At 34.9% G+C, this 24,118-nt stretch overlaps 1 protein-coding gene across 1 annotated transcript in view; it reads right to left on the bottom strand.

Moving 5' to 3' along the window:
* LOC306862628 (rhotekin-like) overlaps nucleotides 1-22,904 on the bottom strand; it is a 30,306-nt gene extending 7,402 nt beyond the window's left edge. The window contains exons 1-11 of the mRNA XM_079405534.1: nucleotides 22,319-22,904; nucleotides 18,752-18,951; nucleotides 17,884-17,945; nucleotides 17,707-17,760; nucleotides 17,517-17,634; nucleotides 16,148-16,375; nucleotides 14,666-14,760; nucleotides 14,281-14,387; nucleotides 14,057-14,185; nucleotides 13,619-13,781; nucleotides 1,314-1,415 (exon numbers count right to left, since the gene is read on the bottom strand). Of these exons, the coding sequence (XP_079261660.1) occupies nucleotides 1,314-1,415; nucleotides 13,619-13,781; nucleotides 14,057-14,185; nucleotides 14,281-14,387; nucleotides 14,666-14,760; nucleotides 16,148-16,375; nucleotides 17,517-17,634; nucleotides 17,707-17,760; nucleotides 17,884-17,945; nucleotides 18,752-18,951; nucleotides 22,319-22,429 (1,369 nt within the window). The 5' untranslated portion in view covers nucleotides 22,430-22,904. The remainder of the gene's footprint in view (nucleotides 1-1,313; nucleotides 1,416-13,618; nucleotides 13,782-14,056; nucleotides 14,186-14,280; nucleotides 14,388-14,665; nucleotides 14,761-16,147; nucleotides 16,376-17,516; nucleotides 17,635-17,706; nucleotides 17,761-17,883; nucleotides 17,946-18,751; nucleotides 18,952-22,318) is intronic.
* Nucleotides 22,905-24,118: the final 1,214 nt, after the last annotated feature.

Genomic DNA, 24,118 nt, shown 5'->3' with positions numbered 1-24,118 from the left:
TTTCAGTTTCCACGGCCACTACGCACTCAAGCCATGATTCAGGCCTGCTCTGGGGTGGGTTGTGAGAGTGTGCGTGTGTGTTATCTGTGTGTGTGTGGGTCCACAGTGTTTAATATCAGTTCATATAGTGTTATTCAGTGCGCTTAAGAAATGTGAGTGTTCAGAGAAGTATTTTGAAACACAAAGTGAATTATTCTGTACATGTAATTTCAAGGGTGTTAATTTGCTCAATTAACTCAAAGTGTATTTGACACAGAGGTCAATTCAGTATATCTGCCACATGTGATATTACCCTTTTTGGGGTTATATTATACCAAACTTGAGATTAACTTGATTGAGTAATATTTAGCAAATTTAAATTTAAGATATTTCTTACTCTATAATTCTACTCTAATTAAATTCTGGATATTTTTCTACTTCAAGTGTTTTCTTTATTCAACAGAGTTTATTCTTAACCAGTGAACTTGTGTGAGCATAGATTTATTCTGAGTAGCTTTCCAAAAGAAAAGTATTTATTTCAGTGACGTCAGAGGGGCCTTTTAATACAGCATCTCTTAGGCACTAGTTTATTGAACCTGGAGCTGCCCCCTTACTGAACAGTTAGAAAAGGCGGTAGGGGGCGCTACATATAAATAGATTATATCATCCTGGTACTGTAGTTTACTTTTGGTTTGTTACAATAACATTTTAGCGTTCTTATGTCATCAAATAAATAGACTTTTTTTTTCTTAAATAAATTAGCTGAAAAAAAGTGACTAAATACACACTGCTACCCGACGCAAAACACTACTGTCGATACTTGACACTTTGTTCATGTAATTTTCTTACATCTCTTATAATACTTTATTACTTACACAAAACATATTCAATTATTATATTAAAAAAGGGCTATTCTCAAAATATATGCACAAGAGACCAGGGTTATTTTAGTATAACTGAGATACTATTATAGTTATTATTATTCTGAATAATAATATTTTTTCTGTTTTCATTAATTTGAAATTTTTTAAATTTCTTTTTCTTAAAATGTCATTTTTATTAGTTTTTTAAATGTCTATATAGTTTTTGTTATTTTAGTACATCAAGATAAACTAAATGAAAATGAGAAATGTTTCCTTGACAGAGAGCTGAATTAAAAAAAATAAAGTTTTTTTTAATGTCTTATTTTCCAATGAAGTTTATTTTAAGTAACAAAATAAGTTTTAGCTTTACTTTTAGTTAACTGTAATACCCCTCCTAGAGACCATAAAAAACCTTGCTGGAATGCTAATGTGTCTTACTTATTGACTTATGCAATCCGAAAATGCTCTTACCCATTTCATGATACAGGGAGCCTTGTTTTAATGTCACTGTCATTTTCTTTGGAGAAGGTTCTTCAATCTTCATGAGCTCATTACAGCACTGTTTCCACTGACCTACATAGAAAAGCACAGGCCGTCAATTAAAAGACAGGTCTTTTTTTGTTTTGTTTGAGTGTGAGTGCATCATTTTAAACACCTGGGGACTTAAACATGGGTTTCAGGGTAAATGTGAAAAACAGACAAACTAGACAGGTCCAAGTGTTAAAATTTAGAGGATGTAGGCCATAAAAACATCATTCTTGCACGCCATGTAATAAGTACCTAGCATGAAAATAGCTGAAACGCAGCCATTAACAAGGATGCTTTTTAAAGAGGCACTACGTGCTCATGTCTACATATTTGTGTAAGATATCTATCGAATTTCAAGCCTTCAGGAACACTATGTTAAACTTCTAAGAAAAACAGAACACCTGTCCCAGTTAATTTTCTTGAGACACACCAATCAGACCACATGCTTTTCAACTCATTGTGACACATAAGCCATAAGACAAGGATATAAGACTGGGCAAAAAATGCTGAAACTACTAAAAAAACTATTTTTGACACCCACTAATAATCTCCTGACATCATTTCACAGAAACCAAAACCAACTGCACAGAAACCGGTCTGATCAACTGCTTCAACGTATATGTCTTTATCTTTTTGAAATGTGGCACTTGCATAACATCTACAATCAGAGATAAAGGTATTATTCAAAACATGCATTGTACTCTTTCCAGTTGCCCAAACAAACAATAAATCATATTCGATGCTGTGATACAGTGCAGAGGAATCCAACTCTTTTGAACATGCATGTGTGAAGGTGTGAAATTGCTCAATGTCAAATAAATCTGTTAAACAGTAGTGCTGTGGACCAAGTCTCATGTCTTTGCACAAACTGTTTAATGCTGCTCAGAGGTGACAAATGCATTTACACAGCAAATACAACTGTATGCTTGGATATTAGGCCTTTATGTGGCATTAAGTCTTTACACTGAATTTTAAGCAGGCACAGAGCAGTTTTAACTTATGTCTAATTTACACTGCAAAGGTGGCACAGAAGTGCTTCTGAAGTGGCATTAGGTGTCTTTGCACAGACAGTTTAATGCTGTTTAGAGGTGGCTTAAATGCAGTTACACAGCAATAACAAATACATGCTTTGATATTAGGGGCTGAGGTGGCTCTGAGCAGGCATAATTTAGTCTGGTTTTTACACAGCATTACATCTTAAGCAGGCACAGAGCAGCCTTAATTTATGCTTAATTTACTGCAAAGGTGGCACAGAAATGCTTCTGAAGTGGCATTCATGTATCTTTATACAGACAGTTTAATGCTGCTCAGAGGTGGCATAAATGCATTTACACAGCTAATACAATGGTATGCTTAGATATTAGGCATAATTTAGTTTGGCTTTTACACAACATTACGTCTTTACACAGAATTTTAAAGAGGCACAGAGCAGCCTTAACTTATGCTTAATTTACACTGCAAAGGTGCCATAGAAGTGCTTCTGAAGTGGCATTTAGGCATATTTGCACAGACAGTTTTTAACTTTTCTATGGTTTGTTAAAGAAAAAATTACTTTTTTTGCTTTTATGGCTCTACTAGCTGATTTTTTGCTTTTGAAATTTGATATGCAATCTATAAAATAAATAATTTCATATAGAGACACAAACACGTCACATGAATAGTTGATGAATTCAAAGATAAAAAAGTTATGTCTTGAAAATAAAAGCAGGCTTTGTGAATTCAGCATATTGCTAATGGGAGAGAATTCTTGTCTTCATTGAATTTCTTCATTGAAACTGAAGTCTGTTAAGTAACCCACCCTGTTCTATCAACTGCTGTCAAACCAGAACAAAGCAAGTACTGTACTGCTTTTGTATACAATGTATGTACTGAGATTTAACATACATGTCAATCTGACAGCTCAGATAAAATACTCTATAATTAAACACAAAATTTGTCATTTTATGTTACATTTCAAGTGTGTTGATTAACAAGCACTGTTACTCAAGCATAACGATTTACGCATTTCAAACAAATGTGGAACTTTGAATGACTTTCAATGATGCATTTATCCACAGACAGTCCTATCTGCTGGTTGTTTGGAAATAATATATTTAATCCATGATTAATTCAAAATGTTTTTGTGGGGGGAACTGTTTCCTTGTAGCACTTTACATGAAATTTTTTTACATGAAAAAAATGATTTCCTTATTCCAGTAATTTTCCACTAAAACCAGTTTATCTACATCTAATGATAAATGACCTCCAAAGATCACTCATTTTAGCACATCCACCCACATATGTCAGTTTTGTTTAAGATATTAACTTGGTTTCAAAGATGCCAAAACCTATTGAGGGAAGGGTCAATTTCCACAGTTGGCTTGCTGTTAATAGCTTGTATCTTTTCAAATGTAGCCTTTCTGAAATCATAAATATGGGCAAAATGGCTTTTAAAATCAAAAGGAAAGTACAACAGTAAATCTTAATCAACAAATATGACTTTAACGAGTAATTCTATTAAATATTTAATTGAGATGGACAATGTTCAAATCTTCACAAACTGATGCTTAACTACAGAATAGATTGCTGTGGAACAACTTAATTGATTGACAACCTTACTGATTTTGTGATATACAGTTGTGGTCAGAATTATTGGAACCCTTGGTAAATATGATCAAAGACGACTGTGGAAATTAACCTGCTTTGTTAATCCTTTTGATCTTTTATTTAAAAAATTCACAAAAAGCTAACCTTTCATTGGATAATAAGAATTTAAAATGGGGGGAAATATCATTATGAAATAAATGTTTTTCTCAAACACACGTTGGACACAATTATTGGCACCCCTAGAAATTCTTAAGAGTAAAATATCTCTGAAGTATACTCCCATTCATATTCACAATTTTGAGCACTCTAGGGTGATTATGAACATGAAATTATCCAGCCATGGCTTCCTGTTTCACAGAAATATAAATAGGAGGGAAAACAAAGCCCAAATTCCCTTAATCATCCATCACAATGAGAAAAAACAAAGAATATATTTCTGATGTGCAGCAAAAGATAAAGCCACTTCACTAATTTGTGAAGCTCAATTAAGAAAAGAGCTAGAGCAGTGAAAATCCCCATTTCCACCATCAGGGCAATAATTAAGAATTTCCAATCAACAGAAAATGTAATGAAACTGCCTGGAAGAGGACGTGTGTCTATATCGTCCTAATGCACGGTGAGAAGGAGAGTTTGAGTGGCTAAAGACTCTTCAAGGATCACAGCTGGAGAATTGCAGAAAATAGTTGAGTCTCGGGGTCAGAAAACCTTAAAAAAAAATTGTCAAACAGCCCCTACATCACCACATGTTGTTTGGGAGGATTTCAAGAAAAATTCTCCTAGCTCATCCAAAAACAAACTCCAGCATATTCAGTTATCAGACAGGACTGGCACTTCAAATGGGACTGGCTTCTATGGTCAGATGAAACTAAAAAATGAGCTTTTTAGCAGCAAACACTCAAGATGGGTTTGGTGAACACAGGGATAAAAAGTACCCCATGTGTACAATGAAATATACTGCTGTGTTTGTGATGTTGTGGGCCTATATTTCTGCTGGAGGTCCTGCACATCTTGTTTAGACACATGGCATCATGGATTCTATCAAATACCAACAGATAAAAAATCAATAAGTGACTGATTCTATTAGAAATCTTATAATGGGCCATGTTTGGATCTTCCAACCGTACAATAATCCAAACACAAACCTCAAAAACAACACAAAAATGGGTCACTGAGCACAAAACCAAGCTTCTGCTGGCCATTCCAGTCCTCTGACCTGAACCCTGTAGAAAATGAGTGAAGTGAACTGAAGAGAAGCACCACCAACATGGAGCTGTGAATCTAAAGGATCTGGAGTGATTCTGGATGAAGGAATGGTCTCTGATCTCTTGTCAGGTGTTCTCTAACCTCATCAGGCATTATAGGAGAAGATTTAGAGTTGTTAAACTGACAAATGGAGGTTTCAAAAAGTATTGAATAAAAAGGTGCCGTTAATTGTGACCAATGTGTATCAGAGAAAAACATTTATTTCATAATGATATTTCCCCCCATTTTAAATTCTTATTATCCAATGAAAGGTTAGCTTTTTGTGATTTTTTTTTAAAATAAAAGATCAAAAGGATTAACAAAGCAGGTTAATTTTCACAGTCTTCTTTGATCATATTTACCAAGGGTTCCAATAATTCTGACCACAACTGTACAAGTACCACTCCCATTCCTGATCACTCATTGTTGTTAGTATTGCACTCTTTGTTGTATCTCAAGGAGCCTGTGCAGGAATGTAGGCATGTCTGTCATTGTTCTTTGTTTTGCTTAAGATACATTTGAACTTAAAAAAAAAAAAAAAAAAAAAAAAATCAAAACAAGCTGATAAATTAAACTGACAACCAAGCAATAGTGAATAAGTGGATTTGTTATAACCTAAAAGAGTCACACCCTCAGTTATTTCTGTTTTCATATGGTATGGATTAATATTTGGTTGCTTGGCAACAGAGAATTTTTGACACTTGAAAAACTAGCCTTGCTAATTTGTCTAATTCATACATAAATATCTGAAGAGGAACAGGCAGAAGAATATGGGTTATTTCAGAAGAATAAGGGTTGTCAATTGCTATACATAAATGTACAACAAAAACTATGGGAGAAAAGCAAAAAAAAATAAAAAAAATGCATACACACTCGAGTAAACACCACCAGACAATGAAACTATGTGCTGGAACATTCTGGCAGGTTGATGTCACCTACAACCACAAGGCTTCTTTTAAATCAGGCATTGTCGAAATATTTTGAAGGCAATACGGGAAGGTTTTTTTTTTTTTGGGTGAACGTCAAAATTCACATAGCTGAGTGACAGCTGATTTTATTGCCAGTGGGACTTTAATATCTACAGGCTTCGGTAACATTCCTTGTCAATTGAAAAAAACACCCACGCTACTTAAACAAGAGAAAATGTCTTCACATTCATTAGAGGCTTAACAACTGAAAGAATATTGGCAGGGCATATACTGTATGTGACAAGAAGTCACTCCCAAAAAAAAAACAAGGACATTTTGTAACAACTTGCATTGCATCAAGTAGGCTTAAACGTTTGCAAAACAAAACAAGAACAAATCCATATGACTTACTCTGGAATAGCCTTCCTGATAACATTCGGGGTTCAGACACACTGTTTAAATCTAGATTAAAGACACATCTCTTTAGCCATAATTTCACATAATGTATTTTATAATCTTGTACTGCAGTTATATCTGATCAAATGGATATTATTATTATTATTATTATTATTATAGAATGATATTATTATTATTATTATTAGTTATTGAATGAGTGGCCATTCAACAGAGACTGCGCTACTCTCAGTCACTGAAGCCCTGCGAACTGCAAAGGCTGATTCCAAATCGTCAGTCCTCATTCTGCTGGATCTCTCTGCTGCTTTTGACACTGTCAATCATCAGATTCTCCTGTCTACACTCTCATCACTGGGCATCACTGAGATTCCACTTCGCTGGTTTGAATCCTATCTCACCGGTAGATCCTTCAGGGTGGCCTGGGGAGGGGAGGTATCCAAACCACATCAACTGGTCACTGGAGTTCCTCAGGGATCGGTTCTTGGACCCCTCCTCTTCTCCACATATACTACATCGCTGGGTCCCATCATACATGCACATGGCTTCTCCTATCACTGCTACGCCGATGACACGCAGCTCTATCTCTCTTTTCAACCAGATGACCCAACGGTAGCTGCACGGATCTCAGGCTGCCTGGCGGACATCTCGGCGTGGATGAAAGAACATCACCTACAGCTCAACCTGGCAAAGACGGAACTTCTGGTCTGCCCTGCCACTCCGACTCTATGGCATGACTTCACGATTCAGTTCGGCTCATCAATGATTATCCCATCAACTTCGGTCAGAAATCTTGGTGTAATCTTTGATGACCAGCTGACCTTCAAAGAGCACATTGCAAAGACTGCTCGTTCCTGCAGGTTTGCACTACACAACATCAGAAAGATCAGGCCCTTTCTGACAGAGCATGCTGCGCAACTTCTTGTCCAGGCCCTTGTTGTTTCTAGACTGGACTACTGCAATGCTCTTCTGGCTGGTCTGCCATCAAACGCAATCAAACCTCTACAAATGATTCAGAATGCAGCGGCACGACTGATCTTCAACGAGCCCAAAAGAGCGCATGTTACACCTCTCTTCATCTCATTGCACTGGCTACCAGTGGGAGCTCGCATCCAGTTCAAGTCACTGATGCTTGCGTACAGAACTACCACAGGCTCTGCACCCTCCTACTTCCACTCACTATTACGAACCTACATCCCCTCCAGAAGTTTGAGATCTGCTAGTGAGCGACGTCTTGTGGTACCATCACAGAGAGGCTCAAAATCACTCTCCAGAACATTTTCGTTCACCATTCCTGGCTGGTGGAATAATCTTCCCACCCCTATCCGGAACGCTGGATCCCTGGCAACCTTCAAGCAACAACTGAAAACTCATCTCTTTCGGCAGTACTTGACTTCATCCTAAACTCAAAAAAAAAAAAAAAAAAAGACTTTCCCTCTATCTTTCTCTCCACCTACTACCTTGTACTTATTTGAACAATGACTGAGACTCGGTGTTACGAGCACTTCCTCTGTCTGATTGCCTCTTCAAGATTAATCGCTTTTTGTATTCCCCAATTGTAAGTCGCTTTGGATAAAAATGTATAAAAATATAAATAAATGTATAAAAATATAAATATATTGTGGAAACTTAATTTCCTGTAGAGCTGCTTTGCAATGATTTGTATCGTAAAAAGTGCTATACAAATAAACTTGAACTTACTTTCATCTGTGTTTGCTCCATAGATGAAACTAAAAAAAAAAATTCATACCATAATTATACTTTTTTTTTTTTCCATTTTAATCTGGTTTTCTCACAGTAAATGGGTCATATGACGTTGCTAAAAAGAACATTATTTTGTGTATTTGGTGTAATGCAATGTGGTTATTCAGTTTAAAGTTAAAAAAAACATTATTTTCCACATACTGTACATTATTGTTGCTCCTCTATGCTCATCCTTCTGATTGGCCAGCTATCCAGTGTGTTGTGATTGGCCGAATACCTCAAGCATGAGACGGAAATGTTACACCCCTCACCGTATTGTGATGCTCTGTCCCGGCACGACGACACAAAAACAATAAAACCCATTATAAATGAGGCATTTGTTGCATCCAGTGGGGACACGATTACGGATTATAATGACTTATACTGTCTTTTTATGCGTCGTGTTGCATCGTGCCATGTAAACATGAACAGAAACGACAAATAACAAGCACTACTCTACACTGCTCAAAACTAGCGTTTGAATAGTCAGTGGCAAATTCTTTAAATAAGAAAATGTACTTACAGGCTGTGAGTCAGAAGCGCCAGACTGTCCTTGCAAAGTTGGAATTGCCACACTTTATAGAAACAACCTTTGTGCGAGCCAGCAAGCTACTCTTCAGGTTCAAGAAATAGTCCTCCGTAAAATACGGTGCACACACTCTAATATTTGGGTTGAACTGTTCTGGAACAGTGTTGTAAATACAACTTAACCACTGATTTCTAGTTGTGTATGGAAGCATAAGTATTTCTGTATTTAAATTTACATTTTCTTATACATATGTGCAACATTTAGTGCAAAATGAAAATGTATTACCCAAATTGATTAGATATGTTTACCTAAATGCATTTAGATTTAGGGGTAGGGCACATGGGAGTGCATTTTCATTGTGGTACTGCGTGATAATTGTAGCAAAATGCAGTGAGAGTTTCAAAATGCATTCTGAACCAAAAGTGCAGCAAAATGGTGATTTAAATGTCTTTTATTTTTCTTTAAAGCACTGACACTTACATTTATGACGTTTCAATTGCATTGAATGCGATGAATATAATTTAAGTCATTCTGGATTTGATAATGCATTGCGAGCAGAGCATGCCCCCTACCTGTCAATTATTACATCAAGGAGGGGCTCAGCAACAGGACGCACGATAGGTCAATATTCACCGTTAACCAAACGCTTTTCACCTGCCTGAACATCTCTCACCGTTTACACTCGGATTGATGCAAATGAGCAAACACAGTGCTATTCTACACTTATTTACCACCTTACCTTATATTTTATTAATTTACTATATTACTACTAATAGCTCGTGTTCCATGGTACCTGAACAGGGACGTGCAGAGAGTTCCTCAATATAAAGAAAAAAAGGGGCTGATTTCTGAAGGACCATGCATTGAAGACTGGAGTAGCTAAAGATGCTGAAAATTCAGCTTTGAATCACAAAAATAAATGATCTTTTAAAACTATATTAAAAATAGAAAAACATTCTTTTAAATTGTAATATTTCACAATATTACAGTTTTTCTTTATTTTTGATCAAATAAATGCAGGCTTGATGAGCATAAGACATTTTCATTATGCTGCATAATTATCAAAAATGGTAATATAATAAAGTCCTTTCATGTCACCATTTTGCCAGCCTACAATTCAAATAATAGGCCTGTAGGTGGCACTTGGGCTTCATTATGAGAGTTTCATGAAATAGCAAACGGTGTAGGATATCATACATAAATATAAGTGAATAGAATAGCCTACTGATTACCATTGCGACTTTTGTTTCAGCATCTATTTTCTCAGCGATGTAATTTGATTAATAAAATGAGACAAACCGCAGATTTAGATCGCTCCACAAATAAGCTCTTCTGTCCCATGTCATTTTCTACCGATTTATGAATCAGAACTGAAAATGACCGCTCCACTTCACATTATTGTCCACTGAAATTTGAACTTGAGCCAGATCATGATTGGTTGGTGTATTAGGCTATACATGACAAACGGGCATTGATGAATTATGCAATGTTCTAAAATATATAATATATGGATTTTTAATTAAATCGACACACTAGCTTTGATTGATGAAATTTAAAAAGAAATATTTTTTTCGTCCGTCGACCCACTCACTGACAGAACCATATATGGCTCGAGATGAGAGCCTATGGTTTCTGAACAGACTATGGAATATCAGTCAGTCGAGCGAAGCACACGCAACCCATAGCAACGGCTCAGATTGACAGATAGCCTACATATATGTATGCATGTATGTATTTATGTATGTAAAAATAAACAGGAATTTTCCAACTTTTGATTAATTACTGTTTTGTGCACGTTGTCATGTTAATTAGAATTCAAATGCATTTTGTTTTATTGACCACAATATCATTGATATTTGTCTGAGAGGGGCACTTTTGAATAATTTTGAAAAAGGGCAGGGGCTCGAGCCCCCAAAGCCCCCCACCACCAAGTGTAGAATAGCACTGTGTTTGCTTATGTGCATCAATCCGAGTGTAAACGGTGAGAGATGTTCAGGCAGGTGAAAAGTGTTTGGTTAATGGTGAATACTGACCTATCAATATCAGTGCCGCTGCTGCTAGGTAATATAGCTGGGGACTATTTTCAGGCGCTTCATAATATCATTGGGCCTGCTGCACCCATGGTACATCAGAATGAGAGTATAGTTCCTAGCCATATCGGCCTAGAAAATTGCAACTTTTAATTTTCCGTCAGTCTTAGTACACAATGTAACTACAGAAGAGTCAAGTTTTAAATAGGAAAAATATCGAAACTCTTTGGTCATTTTTGAGCGAAATGCTAACGGTCTAATCAGATTCGATGATCTATGCTAAGCTACACCAAAAGTGCTACCGCCAGACCCGGAGATAGGCTGAATGGATTCGAAAACAGTAAAACGCAACTGTTTAACTCTTAGGGAGTTGGAAAATGAGCCTATTTTCAAAAATAGTAGAGTGTTTCTTTAAGTTCAATGCATTACAGAACTGGTTTATATCGGTGAAAAACTATCAATATTTTATAAACTCACTCTTTGTCTCTCTCTGACCTACTTTAGCTCATAAATTTACTGTATTGTTATACCTTATTCTCATGTTCTTGTCCTTCAACTGCTTTTAAAAGCCATTAAGGGAAAATCCAGTTTGATAAGGTTTTTAATGTCAGTGATGACAACACTGTCCTTCAAGCTTATCAGTTCCTCATACCAAAAAAAAGCGGTCATGCACATGCAAATATGAATGCAAACCTGTGCAATTATGCATGTTTACTTTTAGATAATTATCATGTTCATCATATCAGCAGATCATCAGAATGTCCTTGTTGAATCTTCTTATTCTTTTTTCACTTTCTCAGACCAAAGTGTTGAAAAATCTTGCAAATGAAACCTCACCATATCCAACTGTTGAAGTCACTGTACAGTATTCCAATAAATGTGTCATGTGTACAAAGGAAGGCCTTGCTTACTAAATCACAAGGGAACTTTAAAAAAAAAAGCAGTTATGCAAAAAGTACATAAATCTAGTTTAAGCTTTCACCTTCCCAGAAATAACAGCAGATTTAATAGAAAGAGTAAATGAATCAAGCCTAACTGGTCTCAATACCTGTCGACACCACGCCAGATTTTAAAACAACAAGGCTGGATTCCTTGTAAGAATTTTTTACACGTGACCTTGAACTTTACAAGTGCAATACCTTTAAACTGTCACTAATTTTAACCTGTCATAGACTTTCTCTCATTTGTGTTTCTGTGTGGCTCTTCCAGCTACATAAATCAGTTAAATGCTTAGTGATAGAAATTTTGGACTAAACTATAAAAACTGACTTTCTATGGACTTAATCTTTATAATTCAAACATCTCCAATGGCCTCTCTATACTAAGCAAATACATATAATACTAGCTAAATGACGTTCTTAGCAATGCATATTACTAATCAAAAATTAAGTTTTGATATATTTACATTAAGAAATTTACAAAATATCTTTATTGAACGTGATCTTTACTTAATATCCTAATGATTTTTGGCATAAAATAAAAAAAGGATAATTTTGACCCAGGGTCACATATATAATGTGTACCAATGAAACAGAAGGTCACAATATCTTGCACTTATTTTAGTATGGGACACTAAATTATCTTCCAAGATAACTAATTTGAAAACATCCACCCACATCTGTTTATGTTTCTCTTTTGTTCAAGAATGTAAATTGGTTTTGGCATTTGAAATCACAAGGAAAGTTCAATAGTAAATCTTTAGGGGTGTAAATTTCATTTGATTCCTTCTAATGCAACAGCAACGACCTTTATATATTTCCATCTTTTTGAATTCCGTTAAATAATCAATTAAGATGGACAATATCTGAACATTCACAAGTTTAATTGCAAAATGAACTGCTATGGAATTACTGAATTGATTTATAATGCTTACATTGTATAACACTACTGATTTTGTGTTATATAAGTAACATTACCATTCCTAATCACTCATTCTTAGTTGTATTTCACGTGGCCTATATGTTCAGGAATGTCAGCAATGCAGTGCTGAATAAGTCTTTCATTGTTCTTTGTTTTTGCCTTAGATCCATTTGAGGAGGATTTCTTATGAATGCAGTTGCTAAATCAAATTCACAAAAATCACTTTTAGATCAAACTGACAAGCAAAGAATAGTAAGTAAACTGATTTTTGTAGACATCCTTTTGTTAATTCTTTCTAAATATAATAATTCTTAATTATGGGATGTATTGATGCTTAGTTGCCTAGAAAAAGGCAACTATTATGTGTACGGTGCTAATTTGGTTAGCCTTGATAATTTGTGTAATACAGTTTCATAAGTTCATATAAAAAAAAAAATTCCAATTGAATTTCTGGAGATGGAAAAGCAGAATTATAAGTCGGGGGGGAAAAAGCAATAGCAATACAAACACAGCCAACTACACACCCCCAAAGAGTGAAAATAATACATTTTATCCAATGCAACTTTAGGGTTGCATTTAAGAAAACTGGTCTTTTTAGGAACAGAACAGGTCTGGGTTTTAACATTAGACAGGTAGGTACTGGACTGGTATCTTTGAGAGTAAGTCCATCTATGACTGCAGCAAACACACACAGCATATCAGAGACACTGTCAGGATTTCCGTATGGACATACCAGTGGTTGCACAATAGTAAAGTGTTAAAGTTTTAGTTCAATTGCAGTTCAAACCATTCTGTGTTAGAGCTGTCAAATAAACCTATAAAAATAATACATTAAATAGACAGATAGATAGATCTATTTAGATTGTATGATCCATTTCTGATACTGCTGAAGTGATGTTTTGAAGTGATCTTGTGCATTCTGGGAACTCTGATACTCACTCATGTCATAGAAATGCTGCCAGAAGGCTTCCATCCAGTTATGCGTGTCTTCAGATGTGTGCGTGACAATTGTGTATGTGATCTCACCACCACTCTGGTTTGTTACGGTGATACTGTGAGTATTTAGAGCCGGATCTCTCTCTGTGGAACGCACACGGGTGTCCTAAAGCAAGTACGCACACAATTGGTTTTAAGACCAGGTGTAAACAATAATTACAATTGCACAACAATTCATAGTTTGTAGAACGTAGGATCAATGCAGTAAATAACTTCCAAAAGCATGTATGCTGTAGTACTGGATTTAAAACTACATGCTGCATAACCCCTTACTGGAAAAACTCACATAACACAAATATTATCAAAGACAACTTGGCCCTCTGTTGACTACAAGATGCAACTACAACTGTTATATGAGACAAGTGTTTCATTACTCCTCACCTTATTAATGGGAATAGTGAACAGTGGTGTCTCTAAAGAATCTGTATCATCTTGCTGCTGGTAACATTTTAAATCTGACCCACCCAGGACACCGTGGACATCTCTCCATTCCTCTGGACTGCTCTCTGACTTGGGTACAAAAATATGTGGAAGATGGCTGAATGGGTATTTGGGAAATGTTGATTATTTCTTTTTAATTATAGTAATACATCATATTTACAAACCCGAATTCTGAGTTTTCCACACATAACTACTTGAGTCATACAGAGAGGCTGGGCCACGAGCCGACAGCACATGTTACCATAGAGCGGCAACCAGAAGGAAGAGTCCTCTAAAAAACAAAAAAAAAAAAACACGAGAACAAATTAAATCAAAATGAAAATTAATCAAAAACAAACATGCTATCATGTGCATAGAAGAGTTAACAAATCTTTCAAAATCCAAAAACCTTGTTTATTCCCATGATGAAATTGTTGGAATCAAAATCTAATTTCTCAGAAATTGAATTCCCATTCTCACACTTTTGGACTTAATATGAAAACAAATTTTCATATAATAGGCTGTGTTTAAACAGTGCCGGAAAAAGTGCTGAATAAATAGTTTTCTTACCGGTGTCTGATACTGTCAGGTCATGTGTTCGGAAAGAGTTCTGTACGTGGCACAGGGTCAGAGATGTGTGGGCCAGGCGGTGATATTTAGGGCCCCTGAGGACAAGAGGTGATATTGAGGGCCTCTGTGAGCACAATTACATTATGTAAGGAATGTTTTGAACTTAAACAAAATAATTAGTTATGTTCCGATGTTAGAACAGACATTAAAACTTCTTTGAGTTGAAGTACACAGTAAATACAAAGAATGGAACAACACTAATGCAGTTTTAATAAAGTGAATCCTTTGTGGAAATAAAAAAAAAAAAAAACATACTCAGGTCATGTTTCATCCTAAAATCCAAAGAAAAGAATTTTCACTTGAAAATAGTATACTTTGCAAATATTTTACAAGAAAATGTACCATATTTTTGTACCATTAATATTTTTTTTTACTTTATTTTCATGAGCACATCTGTCCACCCAAATTCTTTTTTTTTCCCAACTCAGTTTTTTTGTTTGTTATAGAACCCCATGAACAATACAGAATATAAAACTATATACCATTAAAGAATACAAATTTTCCACCCCAAAGTTTATCTTTAAAAAAAACACTAAATAAGCAATTAAAGTACATATAAAATAATAATATTAAAGAAATAAATTATTAAATAAATACAAAATGTTTATATATACAGGCTGAATGAAGTATGATAATTTACCCTTAAAAAAAATACTAAAAATAATAATAAAATAATAATAAAATTAAAAAAATTATAATAATTTCAAATTACATTGAATGTTTTTCTATACTAAAGCAATGACATGTTTGGCTCGTAATAAACTAAAATCTATAAGCTTCCGCATGTTTACATTTACAGAAACACTTTCAGGATAGAACTCAAATTCTTATTGGATTTATATGTTTTATAATTAAGTTTGTATTTCATTTTAGGGTCAGTAATGATTCTGTAATGTAATAGTGAAAACTATCCTCTCTCAATAGATAGCAAATAACACAGGCAGTAAAATAAATAAAACTATAATGATGTATAATTACTTTACCATTAAAATAATTAAATAAGAAGTATGAAAAAAGATTATTTTAAGTGGTGCTTTATTCTTATGAACATAATGACACACCATATAATTCTTAAAGATAAAAAATTGAAAACAAACCCCTTGAAATATGAAACATGCTTTTAACTAAGAAAAATGAGCCAGACATGTTTCTGACAGGCTTTATGAGATTCACCCTAAAAATATGTAATTGGTTTCACATCCATCTTTTTAGTTTTCTCTGTTGTGTTTTTTTTGGCCTTTTTCTCAGACAGACCGAATGTTAAGAAAATAAACAGTCAAGGTGTGTCTGTCTGTACTGACAGTCACTATGAATGCGTTTGTGAGACCGTTTCCACATTTAACGCTCTCCAAGTGTCATGTATCTGTTTGTACAACACTTTGGTATGTATTTGATGTAATGACATGTATACTGCCCCCTCACCGTACAGATAGAGCAGACAGCACAACCGGTGATTCTCCTCCGGGTGATCCGGTTCCACTGCTGTGGAAACTGCAGGAAGCTGCTGTCTCTAAAGTTGTCATGAACTTCTTACTGGAGGCACTTCCCAGCCGGCTCAGCCTCCGAGTGGAGAAGCCCATGCTGAATTCCTCCTCCACACAGCAGCTGTAGAGCTCCACCCGCAGGTCAAAGCCTGGAGGTATGTCAGTGCTTTGAAGACAGGATATATGGAAACAGGACTTTAAAAAGAGATTTTAAAAATAAAATATTTAAAGTGTATTTTTTTTGCAAACAAACATACTATTTACAGGTGACAAATCAAATACAAAATAACCAAGGTCAACAAAACATACATGACAGCCAACATAATTTGTGTGAGTTAGTGTGTGTGTGTGACTTCGTAAGTGTGACTGGGTGCTGAGGGTGGAAGTATATAAACAAAGGAAATTATTTGTTTATAAAACCTACACTACTGTTTAAAAGTATGTTTTTTATGCTTCTGAAAAACTCTCAAGCTCACCAAGACTGCATTTATTTTATCAAAAAACTATATTGTCAAATTAATATAGCTATTTTTTCTATTAGTTTTTTTTTTCTTTTACATAAAAAAAAGGTAAAAGTCTTTACTGTCACTTTTGATCAGTTCAATGCATTTTTGCTTAATAAAAGTATTAATTTCTTTCAAAAACATATCTTAAATGACCCAAACCTTTGAATGGTAATGTATATTTACCAAAATATATAAAATAAAATGTTTACCTTTTTTTTCGGTCAGACAACTAAATTTAACAGCTAAAGTAATCTACCACTATGGGCCAGATTTACTAAACAGGGCAAATTAGCATGAAAAATTTCTGCCCAAAAAAATTAAAAATCTCATTTACATATTGACCAATGCAATATACCAAGTGTAGTGCAAATTAGCGTAGTCGCAAATAAGCAGAGCCGGTGCTCATCAGGTGAGGGTGATCTACTTATAACACAGGTACAAAACAGTTTAAGACATGCTTTTTTTTGGCATTAAATAATGGCACAAATACCAGTAACTTGAGTGCAAACAAGGTCGGGCGCAAAAATAACTGTCCACGTCTTTTCAGTGCTAATTCTTCACTGCGTGTCTTTAGTAAATCTAGTAAAAAAAGACGGTTTGCACTGGCGCAAACTTAGTAAATCTGGCCCTATGACTAATGAATATGAAAAAAAACATGACGAGAAAAAAAAAAAGAAAGGCTAATTCCAATCTAATGAAAATCTAAAAGTCTAATTTGTAATAAAGACCATTTTGGAGAGGACCATTTCTATTTTGTTCATTCATTTCAGAGATAAAAGAAAGCAAAATGAAGAGTCTTACAATATCACTGGTTCATCGAAACAGATGTCTGTGAGCGTCCTGTCCACTATTACGAGATCTGTATCGTGAATCTCTGTCCCCACCTGCAGCAAACAGAACACGGCACACCGGTGCAGCTCTGAACAGAGAAAAGGAGAAACTCAATGAAAACCTGACTGATTTTATGGTCATACAGATTAGTCAAACTCACCTCCTTTGTTTTTGAAATACTCTGAGTCTTTCCACATGAGAGGAATGCGAATATCTGAGGATAAGTCAAGCAAATAGAAAAATTAAAACAGTAACAAATCAAAGCAAATATGTAAGATATAGTATAGTGATATACAGTAGTAAGTTGTTGCATTAGTCTCTGAGTGTGTAATCTCACCTGAAATGGCTACTTTTCCAGTACAAGGTAATCGCTCATCAACAGACCCACCATCAGATGACCTAAAAACATTCAATCTATGGATCAGCGGCTCTTTTCCAGACATAGTGAGCTGCCTACAAAGGCAACATTTTAAGTGCACTTACAACAAAACAACTTCAACAGTTGGGCATCATAATTATGTTATACTTTTATTATTTTGTTTCTATGATTCTGTAATTTTTTTTATTGTAATTTATTATTTAATTCATATCTAAATCAAATGTTACTATTTTTCACGCTATATACGTGTATCTTTATTTTGGACTTTTCATAATTGCAAGATATAAAGTCAGAACTGTGAGATATAACGTCATAATTGCAAGATCGCAAAATCACAATTCTGAGAAAGAAAATAGTCAGAATAGCGAGATGTTAACTTGCAATTACAAGACAAACTTACAATTCTGAGAAGAAAAGTCGGAATTATGAGATAAACTTGGAATTGTGAGGAATAAAGTCAAGATTGTGAGATCAAAAATTTTTTAATTATCTTTTTAATCTTTTATTCCATGGTAGAAACAAAAAACGAAAAAAAGAAAAAGAGTCAGAATTGTGAGATTTAAACTCAGAATTACGAGGAAAACGTCAGAAATCTGAGTTTATATCTCACACTTCTCTAAATTCTAATTTATTTGTGTTTCACTTTTTTTTTAATCCCATGGCGGAAATGGGCTTCAGTAATAATGCCTTAAAATAGAAATCATTGGTGAGTTGAGAAAGTTTGATTTAAAGAGACACTGAGATGCTATTTACAGTACTCTATTGCTATCTATTCAGTTCAACTCATTATACATCTACACCCCAACCCAGTGACTCCATGATATACCTCCGTCCTGCTCTCAGCATGGCCTGGGCTTCCTTCATGCGCTGCAGCTGGGTCATGAGGGCCAGAATGCGGCTGTTGGATGTGAGGAGAGTCTTGGAAGCTTCCAGAGCCTGATCTCTCTGAGAACACGCAGCTAAAAGCTTACAGGCCCCTTCTCTGATCCTCACCTCTCTCTCGATCCGTCTCTGAACCTCACAGTCCTGCAGAGAGACAAAGAGATAACAGTCATAATCTCAGACGATAGTATACAACCAGAACCATTCACCGACCATCCAATGCATATTAAAACAAAAAATAAATAAATAAATCTGGTCATCTGGAATATATTTTATATATATTAAAATATATATACATATATATATATATATATATATATATATATATACATATATATATATATATATATATATATATATATATATATATATACATACATATAGTTTGTTCATGACCCACATCATATGACCTTATTGTCAAAAGCGTACAGGATAAGCATGTCTTTTGTTCCATGTATTTAAGTTAATTTAAGATAAAGCTTTAGCTCCAGAACGTGCTACATCATTCAGGGTATTTTTGTAAGTATCTAAAGCCGTTTGTATAGATTAGCATGAGATGAGTAGTTACATGGGGTTAATTTTGTCACATGCTCAGCTGATTTGAATTAACTTGCTTGTGGAATTGTGCAAAAATTAAACTTGTCAGTTGCACTTTAATAAATTGACAATATATAATAGGCTATTGGTAATATTACTGTCTTTATAGCAGTGTTGTATTATTAAAAGTATAACTCATAATATAACAAAAATATAAACAATTAAAAAATAAAATGAGATGAAACTATATAAATAAAAATATTAAATAATATTTTATAATTAAATATAAAACATATTAATTAAATATATAAAAACAAAACTAAAATGGCTAAAATTTAACCAAAATTAAAATATAAATATAAGAGCAACTTCAAAAATTAATAAATACAACAATGGTATTTACAGTGGGGGAAATAAGTATTCAACACTTGAACAAATTTTTTATTAAACACATTTCCAGTGCAGCAATTCACATGAAATTTTGACCAGATATTGGTATTAACTCAAGGAATCTACACAGAGAAAAAAAATATTGAATATTTAACAATCCATATAATAAAAAAATTGTTCAAGTGATGAATAATTATTTCCCCCACTGTAAATACTATCAAAACAACATTGCTTAACAGTCCTAATTCTTTCGATTCTTTTGCGATTCATCCCAATGTGCCACACAGTTTGCATTCAAACAAACCACAGCCTCACGTCTGGTCTCACACAACCAAACACTATGCAAAAGCAGAGGAGAGCTTTGATAACATTCAGCCAGCAAGAGAAACAAAGAGCACACAAAGAGCTAAACAGCACTACAACAAAACCCTCTGTTTGTTTCCTATTTCTGAATTCATTCGCTGTTTATTGTCAGCATGTATCCAGTCAGTAAAATATCTCTTTAATCTGTTTACATCCTCTCAACTGTGACGTTAAGAACCACAGTTATGTAAGAGGAAGTAATCTAAGTGTACGTTTGAAGATTAACACAAATAAGTGCATACTGATGTTAATGAATAAGAAATCTAAAAGTTTAGCCATCAGACACGAATGGATAACTTAATGAAAGGAATTTACCAATGCAATTCTCAATTTACACTGTCCTCAAGCTGCAATTGAATATGTCAAAGAATCTAACCAAAAGATCAGATAACGTGGACAGTTTAAGAGCTGATTTAGACTGTAAACTGATAATGTTTGTGCTTTGGGTTCATAGGTACTGCATGCAATTGTGTATTTTGATTTGGGAACAATGAATCTTTTATGATAAAATATGAAATTTCTTGACTCAAAGAATAATTTCTTTCCCAACAATTTCATTTCTGTCATGTAATTTAATTGTAATTTATGACGCATTTGACAGAACATGGCCTATTGTGCAGTTAAATAAAGAGCTCGTCGATATTGGAAAACAAAAAAAATTCTGAGATTTGACTAAATAAAACAATTTCTTCTTTTTTACTGCAGGCTTTTGAAGGCTTGAAAGATATTGCATAAGATAATAGCTGACTGTTTTTATAATGCTTTTTGTCATTTTAGAGCAGCGCAGTACTTCACATTCATTATATTGACAAAAGAGCCCAAAAGATTCTTTAGAAGTTTTCCTTTTGTGTTCCACAGAATAAAGAAAGGTTACATACAGTACAAGTTTAGACTGACATGAGAGCTAATTGAATGGTGAACGATCCCTACAAATGTTCATTTAAACAAAAGCACTCACTAAAGCTTGATCTCGGCACACTTCCAAAGAATAGGATGCATGCATTCGCTCTTAAACTATTAGTCCCTTACTAATAGCAGGTTAAAGCATGCTGGCACAAGCTCAATGCCTGTTTGCTCTGATGACAGCGAGCATTGTGTATTGACATGAAATTCTCTCAGGGTCATGTCTATGCCTGAGAACGATTTCAAACAGGCTTTTGTTTGTTTCTAATACATTAAGATGGCAAATTGGCTAATTTTCATAACTCTAAAATCCTGCCGGGCAAAAAAACTGCCTTATAAAACTGTCATTGCCATTGAAGTGAAGTGAAGTGACATTCAGCCAAGTATGGTGACCCATACTCGGAATTCGTGCTCTGCATTTAACCCATCCAACGTGCACACACACAGCAGTGAACACACACACACACACACCGTGAACACACACCCGGAGCAGTGGGCAGCCATTTATGCTGCGGCGCCCGGGGAGCAGTTGGGGGTTCGGTGCCTTCCTCAAGGGCACCTCAGTCGTGGTATTGAGGGTGGAGAGAGCGCTGTACATTCACTCCCCCCACCTACAATCCCTGCCGGCCCGAGACTCGAACCCGCAACCTTTGGATTACAAGGCCGACTCACTAACCATTAGGCCACGACTTCCCATTGTGTATCAAAAAAGATGTTAGATGTAATGTTAAGAAAATAAGCCAGAGCAAAGTTGTATTGCTCTGTCTGCTCAGTTATTATGGATCATTGGTCTACAAGTTACTTTGGAGAAATAAAAAGAAGTGCTGCTACAGAATGAGAGTGATTTTTTTTTATTGAAACTCAGCTGTATGCTTTGCAAATGAAGTATAGCCTACTGAATGCAGAATAATATCAGTGACTACATTATTTATTTTAAACATGCAGTATATGATCACAGCAGAGGTGACCTCATGCAATAAATGATTATATAATACGACAATAAATCTAAACTCAAGAACACAATTCAACAGACACTTATCAATGAGACTGAATGGAGATCTAATGGAAACGTTGGCCATCCATGTTCATATTATACGCCTACTGTACGAAAACAATTGTCTCATTTATGTAATTTGACTTCTTTTAAAGAGATTTATATGAGGAAAAGGTCACATATACGAACAATAACTAAGAATTAACTCCATTCGGTTTCCTGGGATATGAATGAGCAACACTGAGCAATAAGATGTATCTGTTTCAGTGGTGTTGTGATGGGTTTGTGGTGGATCTGCGCAGGTGTGGTGCTGCGGCTGCTCACCTGCGCGGAATCCTCCAGCACGCTCAGGCGGAACCGGCCTCTCTTCACCTCCATCTCCATCGCGGATCCACGGGCCACAGTGGCTCTGGAAGTTTGGTTTCTGCACAACATGATTGCTGTAGGTCCCAACTCAAGCGTCCAACCGAAGCGGTTAACTACTGCATTAAAATAAACATATATCCAGTCCCAAATGCTTAAATATACATCTTAAAAGCGCCGTTAGTATAAAATCCTACTGGACATATTGCAACAACCATGGATAAATAGGGTGTGTTTTTCCCCAGTTCATGGTATGGGTGGTGCTTGAAGTTTTGAACACTCACTGAAACAGCGCCACCATTGTGATTTAGTGAACATAACTTTGGCACAAAAGGTTTGATTCCGCCAGGATTTAAAAATCGAATCCTCCTTTCAGATGTATCCCAATTTTAGAACATTTTTGGAATCATTGGAAACATCTGCAACCTAAACCGTATTATTTTTTTATTCTAAAAATTCTAAGTATTAATAGTTGAAATCTACAAATCGAAACTCGCACCAGTAATCTCAATAAAAGCATTTTTAAAAATCCTCACGCTGTAAATACAGACGACCGTGATTGGTCCATTCTGACCTGCGCTGACAAAAGTAACAGGCACCACATGTTCTAAACGAGCAACGGTTCAACTTGAAAAACTTTGCACTGGAAAAAATTGACTCTGAGAAATTTTAATGGACATTTTCTAGTTATTTAGACTCTTTGCCACAAACCAAAAAGAAATTCCTGCTGGTAAACACCGCCCTTTTTAAAATATTGCATATAAATTATCCAGTGAACGTTTTAAATTGAATATCGACTACTCTGTGAATTTTGTAGTAATGAAAGAAACATTTTTTCATTTATTTTTAATTGCATTTATACAAAGATATTTTGGGTTGATGTCGAGAATTTAATTACAAGAAAACTTAATACAGCTGTTAAACTGGGTGGCTCTGATGTAATATGTTGATGATTATGAGAAAGAAAAGGATAAAGCATATATTATTCAGTTACTGGATGTAATGTGGAAGTTTCATATACACAAAATGAAGTGGTCAGGTGGTAAGCCAAATGTTTTTAATTTTATCAACGAATTTAAACAATACTGTAATATGGCATATAAATGTAAAACAAACAAAAAAAGCTCTCAGGACTTCTAATATTATCTGCAAATTTGAAATGGAAGTGTCTTGGGTCTTCATTATTTTATTTTATGTTTTCTTTCTTACTCTGGCTCATTTTTGTTTTACTTGTAATCTTGTGTACTGATGGCATTTGTATGCAACTTGTATTTCTCTTTTTGTTCATATATATTATATGTTCATATGGGGGGGAAAAAACACTGCCCATTTTATGTTACATTTAAAGGGACAGTTCACCCAAAATGAAAATTGTGTCATTAATTAATCACCCTCATGTCGTTCCAAATCTGTAAGGTCATCGTACATCTTCGAAACACAAATTTATGTATTGTTGAATAAATCAGAGAGCTTTCTGACCCTGCATAGACAGAAGCACAACTACCACTTTCAGTGCCCAGAAAGGTAGTAATATAAAAGACATTGTTAAAATAGTCCATGTGACATCAGTGTGCATTCCTCTGCTTGTAAACAAGAGGGGGAGTAATTCGAATTTTAATTTTTGGGTGAACTATCCCTTTAATTGCTGTTCTACACTATGTTATATTTCTGTGCCTTTAAAGCATGCTATTCATTCACGTATAAATACAAGGTAGCTAAAAAACAAGGGACTATATTAACATATATATATATATATATATA

The sequence above is a fragment of the Barbus barbus genome (genome assembly GCF_936440315.1).
Source record: "Barbus barbus genome assembly, chromosome: 43".
In the NCBI taxonomy this organism is placed as follows: Eukaryota; Metazoa; Chordata; class Actinopteri; order Cypriniformes; family Cyprinidae; genus Barbus; species Barbus barbus.
Note: the sequence above shows the minus strand (reverse complement) of the source record. Positions and strands in the feature narration are given on the sequence as shown.